The 22,726-nt window shown below is 50.0% G+C and overlaps 1 protein-coding gene across 6 annotated transcripts in view; it reads left to right on the forward strand.

Moving 5' to 3' along the window:
* The window catches only part of Mov10 (Mov10 RNA helicase), a 25,475-nt gene continuing 2,749 nt past the window's right edge, over window positions 1–22,726 (forward strand). Inside the window, exons 1-18 of one of the 6 annotated variants that reach the window (XM_087897681.1) lie at window positions 427–566; window positions 2,704–2,782; window positions 10,201–10,341; window positions 12,189–12,392; window positions 12,644–12,879; window positions 13,005–13,266; window positions 15,399–15,533; window positions 15,750–15,918; window positions 17,188–17,342; window positions 17,602–17,778; window positions 17,898–18,045; window positions 18,331–18,489; window positions 18,714–18,817; window positions 18,980–19,077; window positions 19,166–19,382; window positions 21,348–21,465; window positions 21,620–21,811; window positions 21,937–22,011. In XM_087897681.1, the coding sequence (XP_087753807.1) occupies window positions 12,220–12,392; window positions 12,644–12,879; window positions 13,005–13,266; window positions 15,399–15,533; window positions 15,750–15,918; window positions 17,188–17,342; window positions 17,602–17,778; window positions 17,898–18,045; window positions 18,331–18,489; window positions 18,714–18,817; window positions 18,980–19,077; window positions 19,166–19,382; window positions 21,348–21,465; window positions 21,620–21,811; window positions 21,937–22,011 (2,418 nt within the window). In that variant the 5' untranslated portion in view covers window positions 427–566; window positions 2,704–2,782; window positions 10,201–10,341; window positions 12,189–12,219. The other 5 variants (XM_087897679.1, XM_087897678.1, XM_087897680.1 and 2 more) reach the window with 5 other exon arrangements.

Raw genomic sequence — 22,726 nt, forward strand, 5'->3', positions numbered from 1 at the left:
CTGCAGCTCTTCACTAAGTCCCGAGGCTCTGGAGAGTGGGCGTGGGAGTAGCCCTAGTTGAGGCTCCAAGGTCCTCCCGGCTGTTTAGGGGGCCCCAGGCGATAGCCACGTTCGGATCCTGGCTACCAGCCAGGGGAGGGAGCTTGGGGTAAGGGGAGGGCCCTGAGGGAGGGGTCAGACTCCTTAGGAAAGAGTTAATGCGAAGAGGGGGAGGGGATAGGACGAAGAGCCCGAAAGGAAGGCTCAGGTAGGAGAAGGACGGAGGAGGGGTGGCTGGCGGGGAGACTGTGGCTGGCTGGAGCAGACGTCAGAGGTAGGGGGCTTTTCCCCTTTGCACCCTCACCCCAGAGCAGCCAACTCTAAACCGCGGCGGCGACTTTCAGTTTCATTTCCACGGACCCTCCTGCCTGGGCCGCAGCCGCCGCCGCGATGCCCAGCAAGTTCAGCTGCCGAAAGCTCCGGGAGGCTGGCCAGAGGTTCGAGAGTTTCCTGGCCGAACGGGGACTGGACCTGGAGACAGATCGCGAGCGGCTGCGGGCGATTTACAACCGCGACTTCAAGCCCAGGTACGGACCGGCCCACCACGGGCCCCAAGGCTCCGGGCCAGCGCCGGGGCGGTGGGGCCACCTTCCCGCCGCGGGTGCACAGGGATGCAGCCCCGGGCCGATCGGGCCGGTCCGGTCCTGGCAGACCTCCTTCCGCGCCTGCCCACGCCCAGCCAGCGCCACCCCGAGCCCGCCCGCTCTGCACAACCCGGCCGGGCGGGGAGGGGTCGGTGCCCACGCGTGGCTCGCAGCAACCGGGGCTCAGTGGTGGGGGAGGGGAGCCCCACAGGGAAGGCGCTGCAGGCGCGGGCTGAGCGGGGATGGATCCCCGCCCCCTCGTTGAGGGGCCACTACCCCCAGGGTCCACGCTACGGGAGAGCTGAAGAGGCCCAGGGTAGGCGGGAGACTCTCCGGGAGCTTCAGGGAGAAAAAGAGCACAAACTGCGTAGGCAGTCAAACCTCCATTAGCACCTGTGGCTTCTCCATGGAGACCCAGGGCCAGGGACAGCCTCCTTGAGGCCCCTTTTCCCCATGGCTGAAGATATTTGGTTTCCTTTTCCTGTTACCACCCAAGTGAAAAATCAAAGAGACTTCTGTCAAACCGTAGACGCGTGCTTCGAAACACCTCTATCAACAGGCTGCTGCCTTGGATGGAAGACGAAGAAGCAATTTAACTGGGATGGGTATAAAGAGTTGCACTAATAAATAGGGAAAAGGGATTGGGACTTAACAGATTTTGAGAGACTTTGAGTTGCAACTAACTAAAATGCCTGTATGGGTGAGATATGGCCGCTGTGTTTTGGGGCAAGTCTTAGACGGAATTAGTAATGGCAGCGTGGCTTGAGGTTAGGGAGAACATAGGGATTGTCTATGTTGACCAGAATACTAGTTACTAATGAATATATGTCTTGAAAGGAGTATTAAGAGGACTGAGCAGCTTCTGAAAAAGAAGCGAAGAGACGATGCTGACCTGTTTTATGCTCCACATTCTGCTGGGCACTGTGGGAACACACAGAAGAACACTGCAGTGAACAACAGAGGCTCTGGTGGCACACAGCGTGTAGTCTGTAGTGTAACCTGTACTATATGACAGGGTAAAGCGGTGCTAGAGGCAGTAAGGACAATGTTGACAGGAAAGAGCCCTTGCCACTGGATAGTCAACACCCGCCCTTGCGTGTGTCTGTAAAGCACAGAGGTTCCAAACACAAGTCAGGTATTTTGGCAGGAGGAGAGAGAGCATAACTCCAAATACACCAGATTGCTAGGGATTCGTAGCGGTAGCAGTTGGAGACATCGGTGCCTTGTTTACTGAATGAAAACATTGCACACCAAGAGCAATTCTTGCTGTCAGCAGACGAGGATGAGAAAGTTGATCAAGTCACCAGAGCAGGGGAGTTTCTCACTAAACTAACTTAGGCTTCTTAGTACAACTGAGATGGACAGACCAAAAGCTAAGGGAGCCAAATCCAAGGCCCCATCAAGAAAGCTCAGAGAAGTCTGACTTTACGTTTAACCTAGCAGTCCTTGTCAACTCCAAAACTGGTGAACTTTTCAGTTCCTGGCAGAAGGCAACTATGGTGGGTTGCATACCAAAAAAACTGTGTGCAATAGACAGAGGGATTGATCTGTTTATTTCAGTCAAGTTTATGACTGCACAGACTAGCCTCAAACTTGTGAACTTCTCCCACCTCAAGTTCCCAAATCCTGAAATAGCAGATTTGACTTAAAGCTCCATTTCTGGCTGCTATAATGTGTTGGATTTTAAATCTTTTGTTGTTGGGGTTAGGTGTTTTGTTTTAGGATTTATTTTATTTGTGTGTGCACGTTCACACACGTTCACACTATATGTATTCAAGTGCCCACAAGGCCTAAAGAGGGCATCAGATTCCCTGGAGCTGGGCTTCAATAGGCAGCTGTGAGCTGCTCACCACGGGTGCTTGAGAATCTAACTCCAGTCACGGAGCCATCTCTCCAATCCCCTGTTTGGCCTTTGAGACAGAATTTCATGTACCCCAGGCTAGACTTTAAATTACTATGTAGCCAAGGCTGACCTTGAATTTCTGATTTCACCTCTCTCCACCTTTTATGTGCTAGAATTATAGGCACGCCCCACCATAGCTGGGGTTTGCTCCTATTTTTTTTCCAATTTATTTTGCAGTGCTGGAGATTGAACCCAGGGCCTTGCATTTGCTAGGCAAGCAAACACTCCACCACTGAACGGCATCTATAGCCCTAAGGTAATTTTTACTGTATGCACTTGTATTTTACCCAAATAAAACTGGGAGACTGACCTTGGCCTTGAAGGAAAGATAAAGTTTTAGTGCAGCAGAGGAGGAAGAAAGCCCCGAATGTGGGTTGATATCCTGTCATGAGACCTACTCAACAAAACAGGAATATTTGACTTGGGTATTTTAGAGACGCTCATGGTGCGTAGTATGTTCCCTCAAGTCACTCGAGAAAGCAGAAGTCGCAGTGGGTTTTAGCGACTGCCCCTCTCTCCCGACTGGTGAAGAATTCCACGTGGATAGAGGCTAAGCTTTCCGTGCATCCCCCACCCCTTTTTAGTAGGGTCTTCTGTACCCCACACTGACCTTGATGGCTTTGAGCTGCTTTCCCTTCTCCAGTACTGGGGAGTCTGCCTAGGAGGCTTTGCCTGTGCTAGACCAACACTCTACTATCAGTTGAATTCCATCCCCAGCCCCTCCTGTGCAGTGTGTACGTGTGTGTGGATTGAACTCGGGTCATCAGATTTGATGGCAAAGCACCACTCCCCCTTCAGCCATCTCGCCAGCCCTGCTATGTGTCCTTTAAAACCAGACCATGATTAATGGCTTCTTCCTCTAGAGTCTCATAGCTTACTCTTTCCACATTGGCGATAGCCTGTTCACAACCGGATTGCCCTGCTTCTCATTAGAACTCCACGCTGCCTTCCCCGGCACACTTACAAGTCCCCTGCTTTTACCTCTGTGTGTCTCAGCTCTCAGTCCTCAACACAGCGTTTGTATGTGGTAGATGCCCAGAAAATGCTTGCAGAGTCCAATTGGATTCCAGTTGACCAAGAGAATGGGCTCGTGTGAACATAGCAAGTCACTCTTCCCAGGAGTTCTGGGGACCTTCCACTGGGAGGAATAGCTGCTTCCCAGGTGGGTGACTTTATATTAAGTGAACAAGAGGCAGGAGCTGGAGCCCACAGGAGGTAATGGAAGGAGTTAGGAATTAGTTTTGCTTTGTTAGTCTTATTATTATTATTATTATTATTATTATTATTATTATTATTATTATTGGATACTTGGCGATGAAACCCAGGACCTTGCATAGGGCAGGTAAGTGCTCTCCAAACTGAGTTACTTACTCCAGCTGTTTTGTTATCAACCTTCTTTTTTGGTGGGAGAGGGCAGTGAAGCAGGATCCCGTTAGGCTGGCTAAAAGCTCACCGTGTTTGACCTCAACTTGGGGACAATTGTTTTGTCTCAGCCTTGGACATTCCTCCTGACTCAAGTGCCTGAGCGCTCCTGGGATTATAGATAATGTAGATGAAAACCTTCAAAATAAAAGACTGAGTGCCTAACCTCAGTATGAGTGGCACATGCCTGTAATACCAGCCTTTGAGGGGTAGAGGCCAGAACGATCAGCTTAACAGTGTCCTTGGCATATAGCAGGTTTGAAGTCATCCTGGGCTATATAATACAATGTCTCAAAAAAAATCAGAAACGCTGGGCGGGGGTGGCGCACACCTTTAATCCCAGCACTCGGGAGATAGAGGCAGGTGGATCTCTGTGAGTTCTAGGCCAGTCTGGTCTACAGAGCGAATTCCAGGACTGCTAGGGCGGTTATACAGAGAAACCCTGTCTCAGAAAACAACAACAATAACAACAACAAAATCCCCCCAAATCAAACGCACCTCCTACCCAACGTTCAGGGAACATCTAAGAAAAAGGGTGAGGAAAGTATGAGAGCAGAAAGTGGGGCTGCTGTCGCCGGGACATGACGAGACCTTGAACTCACAGTGGCTGTGGTCACCACAGAATTTCAGCGCTGGCGGGGAAGGAGTTCGCGAGGCCCCACCCCTAGCTGATGCTGACTTCTGGAGAGGGAGGGGGGAGGATCATTTTTCTCTTTGAGGCAATGGCATCTGGTCGGTTGCCCATGCTCCGGTGGTGGCACCACGGTCATGTCAATACAGGATTCAGTGGGTTATGCTTTTAAGGCGGGGAGCAGTCTGAGGAGGTGGCTCAGCTGGTAAAGTTACTCACTGCCTAGCATGACAGGACAGCTCAACTCCAAGCCCCAGGTCCTATTTGGTCTCAAGAGAGAACCAGCTCCCACAGTTGCCTTCTCACCGCTCACCCCCACCCACTGCCGCCACACACACACACACAGTAAAAAAAAGTGAATGTTTAAAACATTTTAAGTACAGAGGACATGAATGAAAGGAAGATGTGAGGATACAACATTCAGGGAGGTGGGATGGAAGATGAATATGATCAAAACATGGTATGTTTGAAGTTCTCAAAAAATAAGTAAAATGTTAATCAAAATTAAGAGCTGGAGCGATGGCTCAGGGTTTGGGAGCACTTGATGCTTTCACAGAAGGCCAGGTTTCGATTCCCAGGGCCCGCGTGGCAGCTCACAGCTGTCTGTCACTCCAGGACCAGGACATGATGACAACTTCTGGCCTCTGCAGGTACCGAACACACCACAGGCAGCGTGCAGATGTACATAGAGCAAAACACTTAATTCATATAAAATAAAAATCTACTTAAAAAAATCAAAAGCAAACCAACAAGATAAAATAGACTGATGTAGCCAAGGTTTTAGAAATATTCTTGGCTTTTTGCACTGAGGGTGTTTTGGTGTCTTTCCCTATCCTCCTCAGTGAAAACTGCACTATTCTGGGTAGCCTAGTAGTATACACAGCCTTCGTAAAACTGTGTCTGCCTGCAACAGCAGTGGCCATACATTCTGTTCTATTGGGTTTTTTTGTTGTTGTTTTTTTTTATATTTATTTATTTATTTATTATGTATACAATATTCTGTGTGTATGTCTGCAGACCAGAAGAGGGCACCAGACCTCATTACAGATGGTTGTGAGCTACCATGTGGTTGCCGGGAATTGAACTCAGGAACTTTGGAAGAGCAGGCAATGCTCTTAACCACTGAGCCATCTCTCCAGCCCCCATTCTGTCCTATTGTTGACTTGTTGGCTCTTGACTCTGTGTGTGGGATGGGGGTGAGAGAGAGACTAGGTCTGTGTTAACTAGGTTGGGTTCAAACTGGCCACAGTCCTCTTGCCTCGACTCCCTAAGTACTGGGATGGCAGACATGATGTCTCATGTCTGTACTTGCAGTGGTAGAGAGGTAGAGGCAGAGAGAGCACACCACAGGTTTAAGGCTAGCCTTGGCTACATAGCTAGGCTTTGTCTCCAAAATCCCCCCAAAATAAATCCAAACCTGATTTTGACCCGCTAATGAGAACTGCAACCTGAGTTTGTAAGACTAGATGTCGCTTTAAGATCATTTCCAAATTTGACACTAGATGCTGACTTGGTTTTTTGTTGTTGTTGTTGTTGTTTGTTGTTTTGCTTGTTTGTTTTTGATTAGCTGCCATTTGAGCGACAAACAACAGAGGCCAATGGCAGGGCAGCGGGCTCTAAGGACGTCTGTAAAGACGGGGAAAGCCTGCTGAGGAGCAGCCGTTTGAGTGGCTAAAGTGCCTTGTGGATAAGTGACTAGAGTCTGCGTGGGTGCTGATAATCCTAAGCGAGTCTAAGAAGTCCTGGCCTACCAGGAAGCCAGGCTATACCTAGAGCCACAATAGGACAGCTCTGGAGGCTCAGCTGCCGGAGGACCACAGCTCAGCCCTGGAGGGACAGGTGAGGCTGCAGCTGCAGCAGGACCACAGCTCAGCCCTGGAGGGAGAGATGTCGTGACTTGTTCCTGACGACCTAGAGTCTCTGTAGGACAGAGCCCTGGAGCAAGAGGTATCTTGATTTGTGGGGAAGTCAGGTGATTCCTGACACTGAGGTGCCCTGGATGGTTCTCCTGGAGAGATCCCCTAAGGCAATACTCTCCTGAGGCCCAAGATGTTACTTTTGCTACACTCTGCTAAAGGGGAAGAAGTGTAGTTGTTACTTTTTCTGCTCTGCCTTGCTCAGTCCCCCAAGGGAACATCTCAGCAAGGTTCTTCTGTTCTGTGCCAGCAAATGAAGATCTTCACCCAAGACTCTTTTGAGAAAGAGTTATATTTATGCCTGACGATGGTTTCGCAAGCCTTTAATCCCAGCACTTGGGAGGCAGAGGCAGGTGGATCTCTGAGGTCGAGGCCAGCCTGGTCTACAGAGCATGTTCAAGAACAGTCAGGGCTACATAGAGAAACCCTATCAAGAGAGGGAGAGGGAGATTTATTGGGGAAGGAGAAGTCTGGTTTCAGGGTCAGGGCATGTTCTTAAGTTCTGGGTTCAGGGCTAAAAGTGTTTCTTTGGCTGGCCCCTTTGTCCTGCAGTAATGGCTTCTGTGTTGGAAAGAGTTGTGAGAAACAGACGAAGTGATGCATTTGGGTACTTAGCACACTACCCAGTAAGGACTCAGCAAAGTGTTCTGCAAGTAGAGCTGCTGCTGCTGCATGTCATTATAACTATGATCAGTGTGGCATACCAAAGGGGGAAGTGGGTTTGTGCGCTGTGGAGTTGTTAGTGGGCATGTGCCTGGGTCTGTGTTTGGTGCCCCTGCCTATGTACGGGATAGACCAGGCACGGGAGGAGAGATGGCAAGGTCAGAAGCAGTTAACAGAGCCTAGATAAAATGACGACAGATATGATGAGGCCGCTTTCGGAGGCAACACAAAAGACGTGTTATGCAAGGTTCGTGGAAGATGTAATCTCGTCCCTTGAGAGGTAGCGGCAGGAGAGTCTATGCAAGCTCGAGGCGAGTCAGAGCTACATAGTGAGACCCTGTCAGCTATGTGACTGACCAAGAAGGTAAGAATTTAAATAAGATACTTTAAAAAATATTTAACAGATGGTGGCAAAAGCTAGCTATGCAAGTGTTATGTGCCTGGCGGAGGCAGGAGGATCGGGAGTTGAGGCCAGCCTGAGCTACAAGAGCCCTTGTCTCAAAATAATTTTTAAAAAAAGACTGTAAAAAAAATGTCAACAATTAGCTGGGTGGCAGCAGCACGTGGCACAGACCTTTGATCCAGCACTCAGGAGGCCGAGGAAGGTGGATCTCTGTGAGTTTAAGGCCAGCCTGGTCTGCAGATCTTTCCAGCTAGTTACACAGAGAATCCCTATGTTGAAGAAAAAAAAATTAAACAATTGAAACTTTCTGATGTTGGGAACTGGAAAGTGGACATTCTGAAGCTCTTACTAATGAGAACATAAATGTGTATGGCTGAACTAGGAGGCAATTTTGCAGAAATGACCAGTTTTGCTGGGTGTGGTGGCAGAAGCCTGTAAATCCAGCATTTCAAAGACTGAGACAGTTGGAGAATGAGCTTGAGACCAGCTTCCAGCTCCACAAGAAAATTACCTTCCTTCCAAAGTTGTAAAAGTTCATTCTTTCTCTTGGGCCCGCCCAGAAATCCTACTTCTGAGAGTGTGTCTCACCGGAATTGTTTAAAGGACAGGTTTTTCCATGTGTACGATTATTATATCCCCCCAAAGATGTGGGCAGCCTGCCTCTGTCCTTGGAGAACTGACTTCCCCGTTTAAATTAAAGATGTCATACTTTCCGCAGCTGCTTAGAGGAGAAAAAGATGGCACCGTAAAACATTGTCCCAGAACTGCGTTTGTGTGTGTGTAGTCAAGAGGGGTGCTCATCAAGTAACAGGTTGATGTGTACCCCCTTCAGCACGGGTTTGGAATAAAGGCCCTTTACACTGTATATGCAGTGCTATCTGACTTACATGCTTAGCTCTCTCATTGAATATCTTTCTCATTTCTCCTTATGCATGCGTACTTAAACCTAGGTAAGTTTACCTACATAGGACTATTAGCTTCTGTCCTTTTTTTTTTCTTGTTGGGTTTTTTGTTTGTTAGTATTGTTCTTTTTAAAAATAATATGATGATGGGATGTCCCGGGCAGCTCGCGGAGCAGCTGCTAGTGGCTGTGGGTCCCCACAAGATCTCCAGGGTGGCAGCGCCATGCGGCTGGGGGAGTCACGGTCCCCGGGCGAGCGGCAGAGTAAATGGACGTAAGGCTATACATAAAGCTAGACATTTATTACTTAAAGAAAGGGAGACATAGACAAACATAGAGAGAACAAAGACACACGTACACACGACACGAAACAAACATACACACGCACACACACACGAGAGAGAAGATGGCGGGGGGGGGGGGGGGGGGGAGGTGGGGTCAGAAGTGGCTGGGGTGGGCGTGGTTAGTTCTTAAAGTGTCCCGATGGAATAACAGTTTGTTTGTTTTTTGAGACAGAGTTTCCCTATGTAGTCCTGGCTGTCCTAAAACTCTTTCTGTAGACCAGGCTGGCCTCCAACTCAGAGATCCCCCTGCCTCTACCTCTTGAGTGCTGGGATTAAAGGCGTGCACCACCACTGCCCATCTGTCATTTTCTATTGTTCTTTACACTGTAGACTCCATATCCACATCCCAATTTTGTTCCTTTTTAAATTATATTTATTTAATGTGTGCTTGTATAGAGGTCAGAGGACAATTAGGGAGGTCAGCTTTTTTCTTCCACCATATATATGTAGCTCTCAAGGGTGAGCTCAGGCTGTCAGAATGGGTGGCAAGCTCCTTTACCCGTTATCTCACCAGCCTTCTATTTCTCTGGGGTTTTTTGTTTGCTGTTTTAGTTTTTGAGACAGAGTCTTGATGTGTAGCTTTAGCTGGCATGGACCTCACTAGGTAGCCCAGGCTGGCCTCAAACTCACAGAGATCTACCTGCCTCTGCCTCCCGAGTGCTGGGATTAAAGGTATGCACCACCATGCTCAGCTCGGTTTGTTTTAGAGACAGTGTCTTACTGTGTAGCCCTGGAGAGTCTGCACCCTATTATGTAGACTAGGTTAACATTGGATTCGGGGAGGTCTTCAGCCTCTACCTCCCAAGTGCTGGATGTGAGTCAGCTTGCCTGGTCCTACCATCTTCTCTTCCGATTTCTCTCTCTCTCTCTCTCTCTCTCTCTCTCTCTCTCTCTCTCTCTCTCTCGGTTTCGTCTGTTTTCTCTTCCTCCCTGGCCTGTGTCTGGCCTTGACTATTCTCAGACTACACCTCCCTAGGGAGGTCCCAAGCACGAGTCTTTTGTTAACTACCACAGGGGACTCCCTAATATTATTAGATTCTGGCCTTGACCTTGGTTCGAGCTCCCAGCTCCTGCCTCACATAGCCAGGACTGCCTCTGGACCTCAGACATCTCAGACCCAGCATGACCAATGCAAATGTGATGGTCCTTCCAGCTCCTTGTCTTCCCCTTCCTCTGGGACAGTCCCAGAACCAAAGTCCTCTGGGTATTCCGGATGCTTCCCTTGCCACTCTCCGTTCTCCTTCCTGTCAGTCACCAGATTCTGCTCATTTGCATTCTAAATGTGATCAGATCTGACCCCTGCTCTGTTTCTCCCACTGCCTCATTCAGGCCTTCAGTATCTTTTAACCAAACAACTGCAGTGGCCTTCTTCTAACTGGTCTCCCTGCCTACAGTCTTGCCTCCAGCATATCCATCCTCCAATCCTGATGCCAGAGTGATCTGAAAAGCAAATAGGATCTTGCCACTCCCCTGCTTAAAACCCACCAACTGCAGTGGTTCTGTAACTACAGGGTAGCCTCTGACAAGGGCTGAAAGTAAGTCGTTACTACTCCTACCCCTCCTGGGATTAGACCTCTTCCTACTAATACAAACACTAACGATAGCAGCTAATGGCGACCAGGCATTTCTCACTATGCTTTCAAATGACTTAACCATCCTTTTAAAAGAGACCATAGCCTCTTCGATGTTGTCAGAATCATACTGCTCTCCTTTCTTGGGATGAAGGAGAGAGGCAGAGTTACAGGTGTGGGACACGGGAAGATGTTCAGAGCCACAAAGGACCTTACTGTGTGCTCTTTTAAGCAGCCACTCTGGTTTATCCCTAGTGATGGGTTCCTAAAAATCACCAAACCGTTGCTAGGATATGCTGTCATAACACCAGCGGTCCCGACAAGCACCGAGGGAGGATATCACTCCTCCAGATCTTGACTATGTTCATCAAATATGTCATGTGTTTGGGAGCATCCTCAGGCTCCTGGGTACCAGGAAAGGGAAGTGAAGGACTGCTGAAAGTCAGGGTCAAGTCCAGACTCCTGGCCTGCCATGTAAAACTCTCTGGATCTGCCCGTCTCTGCCACTTCCCGTCATCCCTTTCTTTGAACCTTTTGCTGTGCTACAAACCAGCTGTGTGTGACATTAACCATCACTGTCCCTTACTGATGTCTGCTTCGTGCCAAGCACTGGGCCAATGGTTCCCTACAATGCCAGTATCTCAAGTGAGCCTCATGGTGACCTGATAAGGCAGATCTTCAACCCCCCACCTTATTTTTTTTTGTTTCTGGAGTATTTGGGGTGGTCGTTTTTGGTTTTTGGTGCTAGGGATTGAACCTCAGGCCTCACAAATGCTAGGTAGTATTCTTAACCTCTGGGCTCCATTGACCCCAGTAGTTCAAAAGAGGAGGAAAGCAAGGTGCTGATGGGGTAGGGTAGCCCAGCTGAAGCAGCTGGAATGCACGGCCCTGTTACCCATACCCATCAGTTTGCTCGCCTGGTGGTTCCTCTTGCTCGAGGAAAGCCCACTCATTGCTCAGATACCCGCCCCTGCCCCCAGACAGTCCTTAGCACCCTGGCTTGCCCCCCTGAGCTGCTCTGGGCAGTCTCAGCAGCAACTTTGTCCCATCACACCACGCTGGCATGTCTGGGTTCTCTCTGAGTGGTCCTCAAAGCTGGATCTAGGTCTGGCAGCTTGGAACCAGACTGAGGTGCAGTGCCTGGCACCTACCATGCCTCCGTGAGTGTGTGTGGAGTCGACTGCGCTCAACACTAGGCACTGAGCCCGAGGCCATCCTGCTGACCGCTTTTCCTGTCTTCACCTCTCTAGGCACAAAGCCAGGCTATTTGATCTCGGGAGAAGGATCCTTTCCCTTCCTGCTTGGGTTCCACCTGCACCCTTTGACTTCCGGTGGAAACTGCTGTCCGATCCGCCACCTTGCCCACACTCTGGACATCTCTGCTCTCTATGACCCCTTTCTCAGCCCTCCCTACAGCCTCGGACCTGTCCACTCCTATGAACCATCTTTTTCAACTTCCCCTTAACCTTAGCTCTTCCCTCCGCCCCCCCTTTTTTTAATGTTCCCAAATAGCCTCCCCCCCCCTTTTAAAAAAATCTGTTTCTCTCTCTCTGTCTTCCCAGCCAACAGCCCAATATTGGACTTTTCTCCACAGTGCTGTTTAAGGCCGTTATTTTGTGTTGGAAAGCCCCAGTGCCTTGTTTTTAAGTTGTTGATCCCTAGCCAGAATCTCTGCCTCTGAGCCCCGTCCTGCCTTGAGCAGGGTTGGTGTGCCCCTGCAGAGAACAGACAGCCCTTGGGCCTTCCCCAGCACCCTCTCTCCACAGCCACCCTGCCTTCCCTCACTTCCCAGTGTCCTCTGCTTCTGGCAGCTATGGGACCCCTGCCCCTGGCTTCTCCTCCATGCTGTATGGAATGAAGATTGCAAATCTGGCCTTCGTCACCAAGACTCGGGTCAGGTTCTTCAAACTAGACCGCTGGGCTGATGTGCAGCTACCAGAAAAGAGGCGAATAAAACCAGGCTCGAATATCAGCAAACAACACAGATCACTGTTGGCCAGGATCTTTCATGACAGGTGTGTGAGTGCATGCCCCTGTGAGTGGGCCGGGGAGGGCGAGGGCAAAGGATGTCTGCCTTAAAACCACTGGCTTTCCTTGAGCTATGGTAAGCCCCGCCTCCCACCCCTACCCACCCCCAAAGGAAGAGAGGCTGGGAATTAATCTAGGGAGGGGGTGGGTTCCCAAGCAAGCCTGAACCCTTCCCCTGGGCAGTTCCCAGTCCAGGGTCCTCGCACCCCATAGCCTCTTGACTCCCCACTCTCCCTAGGGCTGAGTACCTTCACGGGAAGCATGGGGTGGACGTGGAAGTCCAGGGGCCCCATGAAATCCGAGATGGGCAGCTCCTTATCCGCCTGGATTTGAACCGCAAGGAGGTGCTGACCCTAAGGCTTCGAAATGGAGGGACCAAGCCTGTTACCCTCACTCATCTCTTTCCACTCTGCTGGACACCCCAATTTGCCTTCTACCATGGTGAACAGGACCTGCCCTGCCCACTGGGCCCAGGTGAGTGACCTTGTAAGGTGAAGTAGCCCTTGGGTGGTCTGAGCTTCTCCGTCCAGTGGGCTCCTGCTTTGGGGTGGGGGTGCTGTGGCTAGGGTCTCTGCCTCACTCCATGCACCTTCTTGCAGGTGAAAGCTATGAGCTGCATGTCTACTGTAAGACCAGCATAGTGGGCTACTTCCCAGCCACCGTCCTCTGGGAGCTGCTGGGACCCGGGGAGTCAGGGGCAGAAGGAGCAGAAACTTTCTACATTGCCCGCTTCTTGGCTGCCGTCGCCCACAGCCCCCTGGCCGCACAGCTGAAGCCCACAACCCCCTTCAAGCGCACCCCTCGGCTCACTAGAAACCCTGTATTGACCAACCGGATAGAGGAAGGCGAGAGACCTGACCGGTAACTGCATAATGACAGGGTGGGCACTTGGGGAGACCCCTGACCTAGGAGACAGAGCCCCCTTTCTGAACTGCAGTTCATTCTCTCGCCTGGGTCTCAGATCCCTTTCCTGTCAGAGACACGAGCTGCAGGAGAGCAGCAGATCTTAGGGCAGTATGGAAATTCTTCAGTGTTTACGCTGTGTAGAGAAATGGCTGTAGACCTTGCTTTTCCCTTCCTCCCCCCACTTTCCCACTTCCCCATCTACCCCTTCTTTTTTCGTGGTGCTGGGGATTGAACTCAGACCTTTGTGCATGCCAGGTAATGTTTTACTCCCAAACTACATCACCTAATCCCACTCCATTTGTTTTTAAAGGTTCTATGTTATTTTTAATTGTGTGTGTGTATGTGTGTGTGTGAGAGAGAGAGAGAGAGAAAGAGAGAGAGAGAGAGAGAGAGAGAGAGAGAGAGAGAGAGAGAGAAATGTCAGAAGAAGGAGGCCAGAACAGGGTGCCAGATCACCTGGGGCTGGCATTACAGTCTGTTGTGAGCTACCTGATCTGTGGTGGGAACTAAACTCTGGTCCTATGCAAGAGTATCTTTTCATTATTTTTATTTTGTTTGTTTGTTTGTTTGTTTGTTTACTTATTTATTTTGATTTTTCGAGACAGGGTTTCTCTGTGTAGCAGTTCTGGCTGTTCTGGAACTCTCTATGTAGACCAGACTGACCTCAAACTCACAGAGTTCCACCTGCCTCTGCCTCCCGAGTGCTAGGATTAAAGGTGTGCACGACCACTGTCTGGCTACATCTATATTGTTAGTAAGAGGAACATATGCTGTAACTATAAAGATCTTATTACATGGTTTGCATTTCTTACTGAGTATTTTAAAATGTTTCTCCTTCTATAGATTTGCATGTGTGAAGAGGGCGCCAGGTCCCCTAGAGCTAGAGTTACAGACAGTTGTGAGCCACCCAACCTGTGTGAACTGAATTCAGGTGCTCTTAAGCACAGTCAGCCCTCCAGCCCCTACACTTTGTTTTTAGACAGTCTTTCTCTGAAGTCCAGGCTTAGAGCACAGGCCGAACCGGAACTCACAGCAGTTCTGCCTCAGGCTCCAAGGTGTTAGGATTACAGTGTTTCGAGCCACCATGCCTTGCTCTCAGGCTTGTATTAAACAAGGTTTCACTATGTATCCCTGGATGATCTGGGATCTGAAATTCATAGAAAGAGAAACACTTTAAAATAATCAGTAATAAATGCAAACCATGCAATTAGATCTTTATAGTTATAACATATATTCCTCTTATTAACAATATATATGTGGCTGGACAGTGGTGAGCACGCCTTTAATCCTAGCACTCGGGAGGCAGAGGCAGGTGGATCTCTGTGGATTTGAGGCCAGCCTTGTTTACAGAATGAGTTCCAGGACAGTCACTGTCATTTATATAGAGAAACCTTGTCTTAGAACACCAAGGGGGTGGGGGAGGACACAGTATTAAAATTGGCAGTTCTACCAGGCATGCCTTTAATCCTAGAATTTGGGAGGCAGAGACAGGTGGATTTCTGTGAGTTCAAGGCCAACCTGGTCTACAAAGGGAGTTCCAGGACAGCTAGGGCTGTTACACAGAGAAGCCCCATCTCAAAAAGTGAAAAAAAGAAGGAATGTTACTTGATTATCATTTAAAACATACTGCTTTATTGTTGTTTCTTTAAAAGAGCATATATTGTTTGTATTTGCTGTTTATTTTGGCAGAGCTGGGCCGTATAGCCCAGGCTAGCCTATGTAATTCATAAACCAGTTATACTCATATCCAGTGCTAAGTGCTGGGATCACGGGTCTGTACCACCACACCCAGCTCACAAAATACGTGCTTTTGAATATGAGGTTTTACAAAAATGAGAATGGTCTAACCTTGGACCAAGCAGCTGCGTGAGCTAGGGAGCACTGAATCCCCTGGATGGCTGCTGATCACATCACAGGAGTCATTGTAGAAATGTCTTCCGCGTGCGTGCGTGAGATTGAGCAGCACGCATATCAAAAGACTGGAAGGATGCAGAGGAGCGTTTCCTTCATGCGCTCCATGGGGACATTTCCAGTCTTTAAAGGTGAGGGGTTTCTGTGTTTGTGACGAGTTTTTTGCCCTCCCACAGTGCCAGGGGCTATGAACTGGAGCTAAGTTTGGCCCTGGGAACCTACTACCCACCCCTCCGCCTCAGGCAACTGCTCCCTACCCTTCTTCAGGGACCGAGTATCTTCACGTCTCCGAAGGAGGTTGCTGAGATCAAGTAAGTCCCAGCACTTTGCGCCACGTGCTCCCTTGTCTTCTTCTCTCTCTACTGGCTTCTCCCTGTCTGTGCTCATTGCACTCATTCACCTGAGCAGTGCTCGGTGCCTACAGCATGTTCAGTGCGGGGATGAATGAATGGGAAGGGTAGAGCCCCAGTACCGGGGCCGTTGTCCGACCCACCCTGTTCCTGCCCCGGCTCAACCGTCCCTACCAGGGCCCAGCTGGAGACAACCCTGAAATCCAGGAACTATGAGGTGAAGTTCCGGCTGCTGCTACACCTGGAAGAGCTACAGATGGAGCATGACATCCGGCACTATGACCTGGAGTCGGTACCCATGACCTGGGACCCTGTGGACCAGAATCCCAGGCTGCTCACACTGGAGGTTAGGGCTCAGAGCTAACCTCATGGGGAAGGGGGGCCCACGACAATGAGCTTGAAGGAGGTTAACAGGCCGTGATCCCTGACAGCAGGGAAAACATACAAAAAGGATGCACTAGTTCCTGTTTCAGAGGGTATGGACAAAGCAAGGTGAGCTTCCTGTCTCCCAAAATGTGACAAAACAGGACAGTGATTTCGTTTCTACTTTATTTCTTTGAGGCAGGGTCTCATGCAACCCAGGCTAGCTTCAGACTTACTGTATAGCTAAGGGTGATCTTGAATTTCTAATCCTCCTGTGTCTGCTGGCCCACTGCTAGGATTGTAGGCACGGCTCACCACAGCTAGTTCACATGGGTAGTGGGATTTTAATAGAAGTTTTGCCACCAGCTATGTGGTATTGGTGAGTCCTTTGTTTTCTCATCTTTATGGATGATTCTGAGAGCTCTTTCAAATGTTCATATTTTGGTTTTTAAAATTATATATATATATTATATGTATATACAATATATATTATTTTGTGTGTATGCAACATGAATAGCATACACGTGGAGGTCAGAGGACAGTTGGCAGGAATCTGTTTTCTCTTTCCACCATGTAGGTTCCAGGGATTGAATTCAGATTGTCAGGCTTGGCAGCAGGCACCTTCCCCACTGAGCCCTCTCACCAGCCCTCACATTTTGAATGTATACACACAAAGTCAGACTTACTCATGAGAATGGATTAATGCACAAGAGTGCATGCAGGTGGGAAAGGAGAGACTTAAGATAATCAGGGAAAGGTTATTACAAGAAGCGAGTTTGCACCAAGGCACTAAAGGCAAAGCTGGAGCTGAGCTGGCCAAGAAGGCAGCTAACCGGACTGGCGATATTGGCCACCACATCTTAAAATCTACCGTGGAGTTTTCGGGATTCCCAGGCTAGGCACTTCTAGCAGCCTGTGGTCCTTTCTCTTCCCCCTGCTTCTTGCTTTGTCTTGTAGGAGAGGAAAGCTGCGTGAGTGGCAGCTATGAAGCCAGAGCCTGGCGCTAAGACCCTCCTATGGTCATCCATGGGATAGAAATGTAAACGGGCAAATTGCTGTGAGTTCGAGGCTAGCCTGGTCTACCTACAGAGAGTTCCAGGACAGCCAGTGCTATACACAGAGAAACCATCTCAAAAACTGAAGAAAGGAAGGAAGGAAGGAAGGAAGGGAGGAAGGAAGGAAGGAAGGAAGGAAGGAAGGAAGGAAGGAAGGAAGGAAGGAAGGAAAGCTTGCTTATGTTCATATCCTATAGGTTCCCGGTGTGACTGAGAGCCGCCCCTCAGTGCTACGGGGTGACCACCTCTTTGCCCTCTTGTCCTCCGAGACCCACCAGGAGGACCCTGTCACCTACAAGGGTTTTGTACACAAGGTAGAACTGGACCGTGTCAAGCTGAGCTTTTCCACTAGGTGAGTGAGCGTTGGGAGGACCAAAGAACCAAAAGCAACCCTCAGCCCTCTAAGGCCTGGAGTTAGGAAGTCTTGCCTCCGGAGATGAGTAGGACCCTGAACTCAGGGCAGTGAGACCCCCCAAGCGGTGTGATGTCATCTCCCAGAGAGCTTTGTAAGGACCTCTTGGGAGGAGAATGGTAGGAGTTGGACAGGGTCCTAGCTTTTTACTGCCCACTCCACCTAACTAGAATTGTCCCCCTGAATTCTCTGCCCAAAGCCTCCTGAGCCGATTTGTGGATGGGCTGACCTTCAAGGTGAACTTTACCTTCAACCGGCAGCCCCTTCGGGTCCAGCACCGGGCCCTGGAGTTGACAGAGCGATGGCTACTGTGGCCCATGCTTTTTCCCGTGGCCTCCCGTGGGGTCTCGCTGCTACCCTCCGATGTGAAATTCAAGTGAGACTGTGGGCAGGGGTTCTGGGGGCTCCTTGGGGTATGGATCTCGGGAGTGGAGGCCCAGAAGCCTCTGGGACACTGGATGACTTCAAGTTCATCTTCCTGGACCCCTGTGCCAGGCTGTATGACCGGAGTCTGGAGTCGAACCCTGAGCAGCTTCAGGCCATGAAGCACATTGTGAGGGGCACCACCCGGCCTGCCCCCTACATCATCTTTGGGCCTCCAGGTACTGGCAAGACTGTCACGTTAGTGGAGGCCATCAAGCAGGTGAGGCGGCCTATACTGAATTATGCATCCCCCCCAACATTTGTCTGCAATTTTGATTCCCTCCAGTCACCTGAATGTTCCCACACCTGAACAGTCACCCAAAGAGAAGGTAGGGACTTAGGGCCATTATGACTGTTGAGTGTTGACTTGTAAATACACAGATGTGAATTTACCAATATCCAATATCAAAGTGTCATCTAGACAAGCAGGCATCTGGGAGGCAAATGCAGCCCGAGTCCCCGGCACAGGAAGCTTCTGCCCATACTACCCTTTTCTCCATCTCAGGTAGTGAAGCACTTGCCCAAAGCCCACATCCTGGCCTGTACACCATCCAACTCAGGGGCTGACCTCCTCTGTCAGCGCCTCCGGGTCCACCTGCCCAGCTCCATTTACCGTCTCCTGGCCCCCAGCAGGGACATCCGAATGGTACCTGAGGACATTAAGGTATATAGGAAGTAGAGGGCCAAGGGACAGTGGATGCCTGGGAGGTTCTCAGAGCACCTAAGACTTGCTGTATGGCTTCGGGTTGGTCAGGGCTCCTCTGGGGACTGAAGTTTCCTTTTTTGCATAGGGAGGGAGGCAGGTAATAAGTGTTGGAGGTCCAGAGCCAGAGTGAGGGTGAGAAAGGAAAGAGCCAAGCTGATTTCCCGTCCTTCTGTAACCCACAGACCTGCTGTAACTGGGATGCTCAGAAAGGAGAGTATATATATCCCGCCAAGAAGCATCTCCAGCAATACCGGGTCTTAATCACCACCCTCATCACGGCCAGCAGGTAAGGGATGGACAGGATTTCTCACTTGTTAGTACAAAGTAAAAGGGTATAGGGCTAGGGAAAGAGGAAGGGTTCCTGAGGGCAGGGTAAAATGAAGGGCCAGAGTTCAGGATTGGTAGCTGGGTGCCTGGGAATGACCCCTGCTTGGCCTGACACTCCCAGGTTGGTGTCAGCCCAGTTTCCCATCGATCACTTCACACACATCTTCATCGATGAGGCTGGCCACTGCATGGAGCCTGAGAGTCTGGTGGCCATAGCAGGTGAGGGGGCTCAGCGTGGGCAGTAGGTACACCACCCCACACCAGCTGGGTGAGTCCCACCGTTTAACCTATCTCCCGGGCCTCTCAGGACTGATGGATGTCAAAGAGACGGGCAATCCAGGAGGGCAGCTGGTGCTGGCAGGAGACCCTCGGCAGCTAGGGCCTGTGCTTCGTTCGCCACTGGCACAGAAGCATGGACTTGGCTACTCTCTGCTGGAGCGCCTGCTCACCTACAACTCCTTGTACAAGAAGGGCCCCAATGGCTATGACCCCCAGTTCATCACCAAACTGCTCCGCAACTACAGGTATCCCTGCCCCCGCCTCTGCTGCTTGTCAGGTGAAAGAGGGGCTCTCTTTGGTAGCCCTCTTACAGCCTTGTGACTGAGCAGGACAGTGCTTCTTGGACCAGTGGTTTATCTGCATACCAGAGGACGTCAGACCAGAATGTGTCTGGATGGGTCTAAGTTCCTTTTTCTTTCTTTTTTTTTTTTTAAGATTTTATTTATTTATTATGTATACAACATTCTGCCTCCATGTATGTCTGAAGGCCAGAAGAGGGTGTCAGATCTCATTACAGATGGTTGTGAGCCACCGAGTGGTTCCAGGTCCTCTGGAAGAACAGTCAATGCTCTTAACCACTGAGCCATCTCTCCAGCCCGGGTCTAAGTTTCTAGGCAACCCAACAAGAAAAAACAAAGGCAGGGAGCATAAGTTTTTCTGTAAAACCATTGTTAGTTGAATTGCATATTCAACTCAGGCCTATATGCTTGTGGTTTTTATTTTTTGTTGGGTACTGGGACTTGAGCCCAGGACCTTGCATATTGCTTTCAAGTGTTCTACCACTAATGTAATCCCCAACTCTCCTGTCCCCTTTGAGACGAGGTCTGCCAGTGTTGCCTAGGCCGATCTTAACCCTTGGCTCAAGCAATCTTCCCTCAACCTCCTGAGTAGCTAGGATTTTAGGTGTACACCACCCTCACAATTTTGTGTACTTCTTTATGTAACGCCAGTGCTTAGGTGAGTTCTAGACTGTCAATAAGAGCTTGATAAATCTGGGACTGGACAAATGCCTCAGCAGTTAAAAGTGTTGCAGGTGACCTGTGTGCAGCACCCATGTCAAGTGGCTCGTAGCCACCTCTCACTGTAACTCCAGGGGGATCTGGCACCTTTGGCCTCCAGGCCCCACACACTACCACATACAAACACACACACACACACACACACTCACATACACATAATTAAAAAGAATAAAAATCTTTTAAGAGTTGAGTAAAACCAAGCTGTGGTGGCTCTCTCCTTTAATCCCAGCACTCAGAAAACAGAGGCAAGTGGATCTCTGTGAGTTCGAGACCAGCCTGGTTTATCCAGGATAGCTAGTGCTGTTACACAGAAAAACCCTGTCTCAAAAAACTAAAAAAAAAAAAAAAAAAAAAAAAACAAACCAGGGTTGAATTAATATAATCTGGACTGTCGTTGTAAGCACCTTAATCCCAGCATTTGGAGGTTGGGTGAGACGGGAGGATTCAGAGTTTAAAGGCTAGTCTTGGTTGCAGTCAGACAGTCTCAAAATGGCAGGGTGGAGATGGCTCCGTGGGTAAAAGTACTTGCTGTACCCATACCTAACAACCCAAGGGAAATTTCCCGAACCCGTGAACCTAATTACGGGTGGAAGGAGCGAACTGACGCCTCAAGGTTGTCCTCTGACCTCCACACGCATGCACGCATGGCATGGCATGGCCCGCACCACACAGCGATGACTGTAAAAGTCTGGAAACGCTTTTGTGTCCATGCCTTCATTTGGGGGCTTTAACCTAATTAAATAGTGCTGATAATTTGTTTTCGGACTGCCCTCGTTTGGCAAACTAAAAACTGAGAATAGGTGCTAAAGTCTTGGATTTTTTTTTTTTTTTTTTTTTTTTTTTGGTTTTTCTAGACAGGGTTTCTCTGTGGTTTTGGAGCCTGTCCTGAAACTAGCTCTTGTAGACCAGGCTGGCCTCGAACTCACCTGCCTCTGCCTCCCGAGTGCTGGGATTAAAGGCGTGCGCCACCACCGCCCGGCCCAATTCTTGGATTTTTTAAAAGGAATTTGACTGGTCAGTGAGAGCCCTGGCTGGCTTATTAGAACCATTTGGCTCGGCCTTCTGTTGTTACAGCCGACGCCGGTGAATGTGTCCTTGGCATGGCTGGAGGATCAGAGACTGGGGGTGGGGAGCAGGTGAAGCAGGGCTCCCCCGAGGGGCCTGGATCTTGTTCTTTCTCCTGCCTCCTAGGTCTCACCCCACCATCCTGGACATCCCTAACCAGCTGTACTACGATGGGGAGCTGCAGGCCTGTGCGGACGTGATGGATCGAGAAAGGTTCTGCCGCTGGGAGGGGCTGCCTCGGCAGGTGAGGCCTAACAGGGCAGGGCTCCAACCCTGGACCCCTGCCGCCCTCCTCAGAAGGCACCCTTTGTTTGTCACTGTGGCTGGAACCCTTGAGTCCCTAGCTGGGGAGGAGGGAGACCAGCCTGAGGGGTTTCCTCTCGCTTCGTCATGTCCAGGGCTTTCCCATCATCTTCCACGGTGTAATGGGCAAAGATGAGCGAGAAGGCAATAGCCCATCCTTCTTCAACCCTGAAGAGGCCGCCACAGTGACGTCATACCTGAAACAGCTGCTGGCCCCTTCCTCCAAGAAGGGGAAAGCCCGCCTGAGCCCCCGGAGCGTGGGCGTCATCTCCCCATACCGGAAGCAGGTTAGGTCCTCAGGCCAAGACTAAGACTCTCTTTGCCCGTTGGCACCTTAGCCAGCTGCCGACCTCTGCTTCCCTCTCTGTGAGGGTGAGGGCATGAGAGAAAGGCAGCTCTCCCCTCCCTCCAGGTAGAAAAAATCCGTTACTGCATCACCAAACTTGACCGGGAGCTTCGAGGACTGGACGACATCAAGGAGTTAAAGGTGACGTTAGTCCCATGTTCTTTCCCAGCCTCCCATGTGCCTCTGACGTCAGTCTGTGTTGTGTCCCGTCCCGCCCTGTTTCCTCGGAATGAAACTGGGGTTTCCCCAGGTAGTTCTGAGAGCAAGCACCATGTCTTTTCTTATCAGTCAGGTGTGTGGCCTCTGCCCTAAGGATGAAGTCCAAACTCTCTAGACCAACCCTGCCTGTCATGTGATGTCTCCTCGCTCCTTCTGTAGCTTACCTCTTGGTCTGAAGGGGCAGCTCAACACTGATTCAGATAAAAATCACGTGGAAAACTTTAATAATGCCACTGCCTGGGTCCCACCCAGCCAATTAGCTGTGTGGAGGAAAAGCCAGAGTGGGTTTTTGTTATTGTTTTGTTATTTATTATTTATCGTTGGCTTTCAAGACAGGGTTTCTCGGTGTAGGTACCCCGGCTGTCCTGGAACTTGTTCTGCAAACCAGGTTGACCTCAAACTCAAGAGATCCGCCTGTCTCTGCCTCCCGAGTGCTGGGATTATAAGTACCATCACCACCTGGCATTTTTGTTTTCTTTTGTAGCTCCACGGGTGAGATCCTGACGTGTGGAGCTAGGGTTGAAAAACCACTGCTTTATGGTGTACAGGCCTCTTCCTCAGAAATCCTGACCAAATTAGTGGCTGTCTCTCCAGGGAAGAGAACTCTGCTTGGGGCTTTCTTTGTGGTGCCTGCCTC

This window comes from Myodes glareolus, chromosome 17 (genome assembly GCF_982192425.1).
Source record: "Myodes glareolus chromosome 17, mMyoGla1.1, whole genome shotgun sequence".
NCBI classification, from domain to species: domain Eukaryota; kingdom Metazoa; phylum Chordata; class Mammalia; order Rodentia; family Cricetidae; genus Myodes; species Myodes glareolus.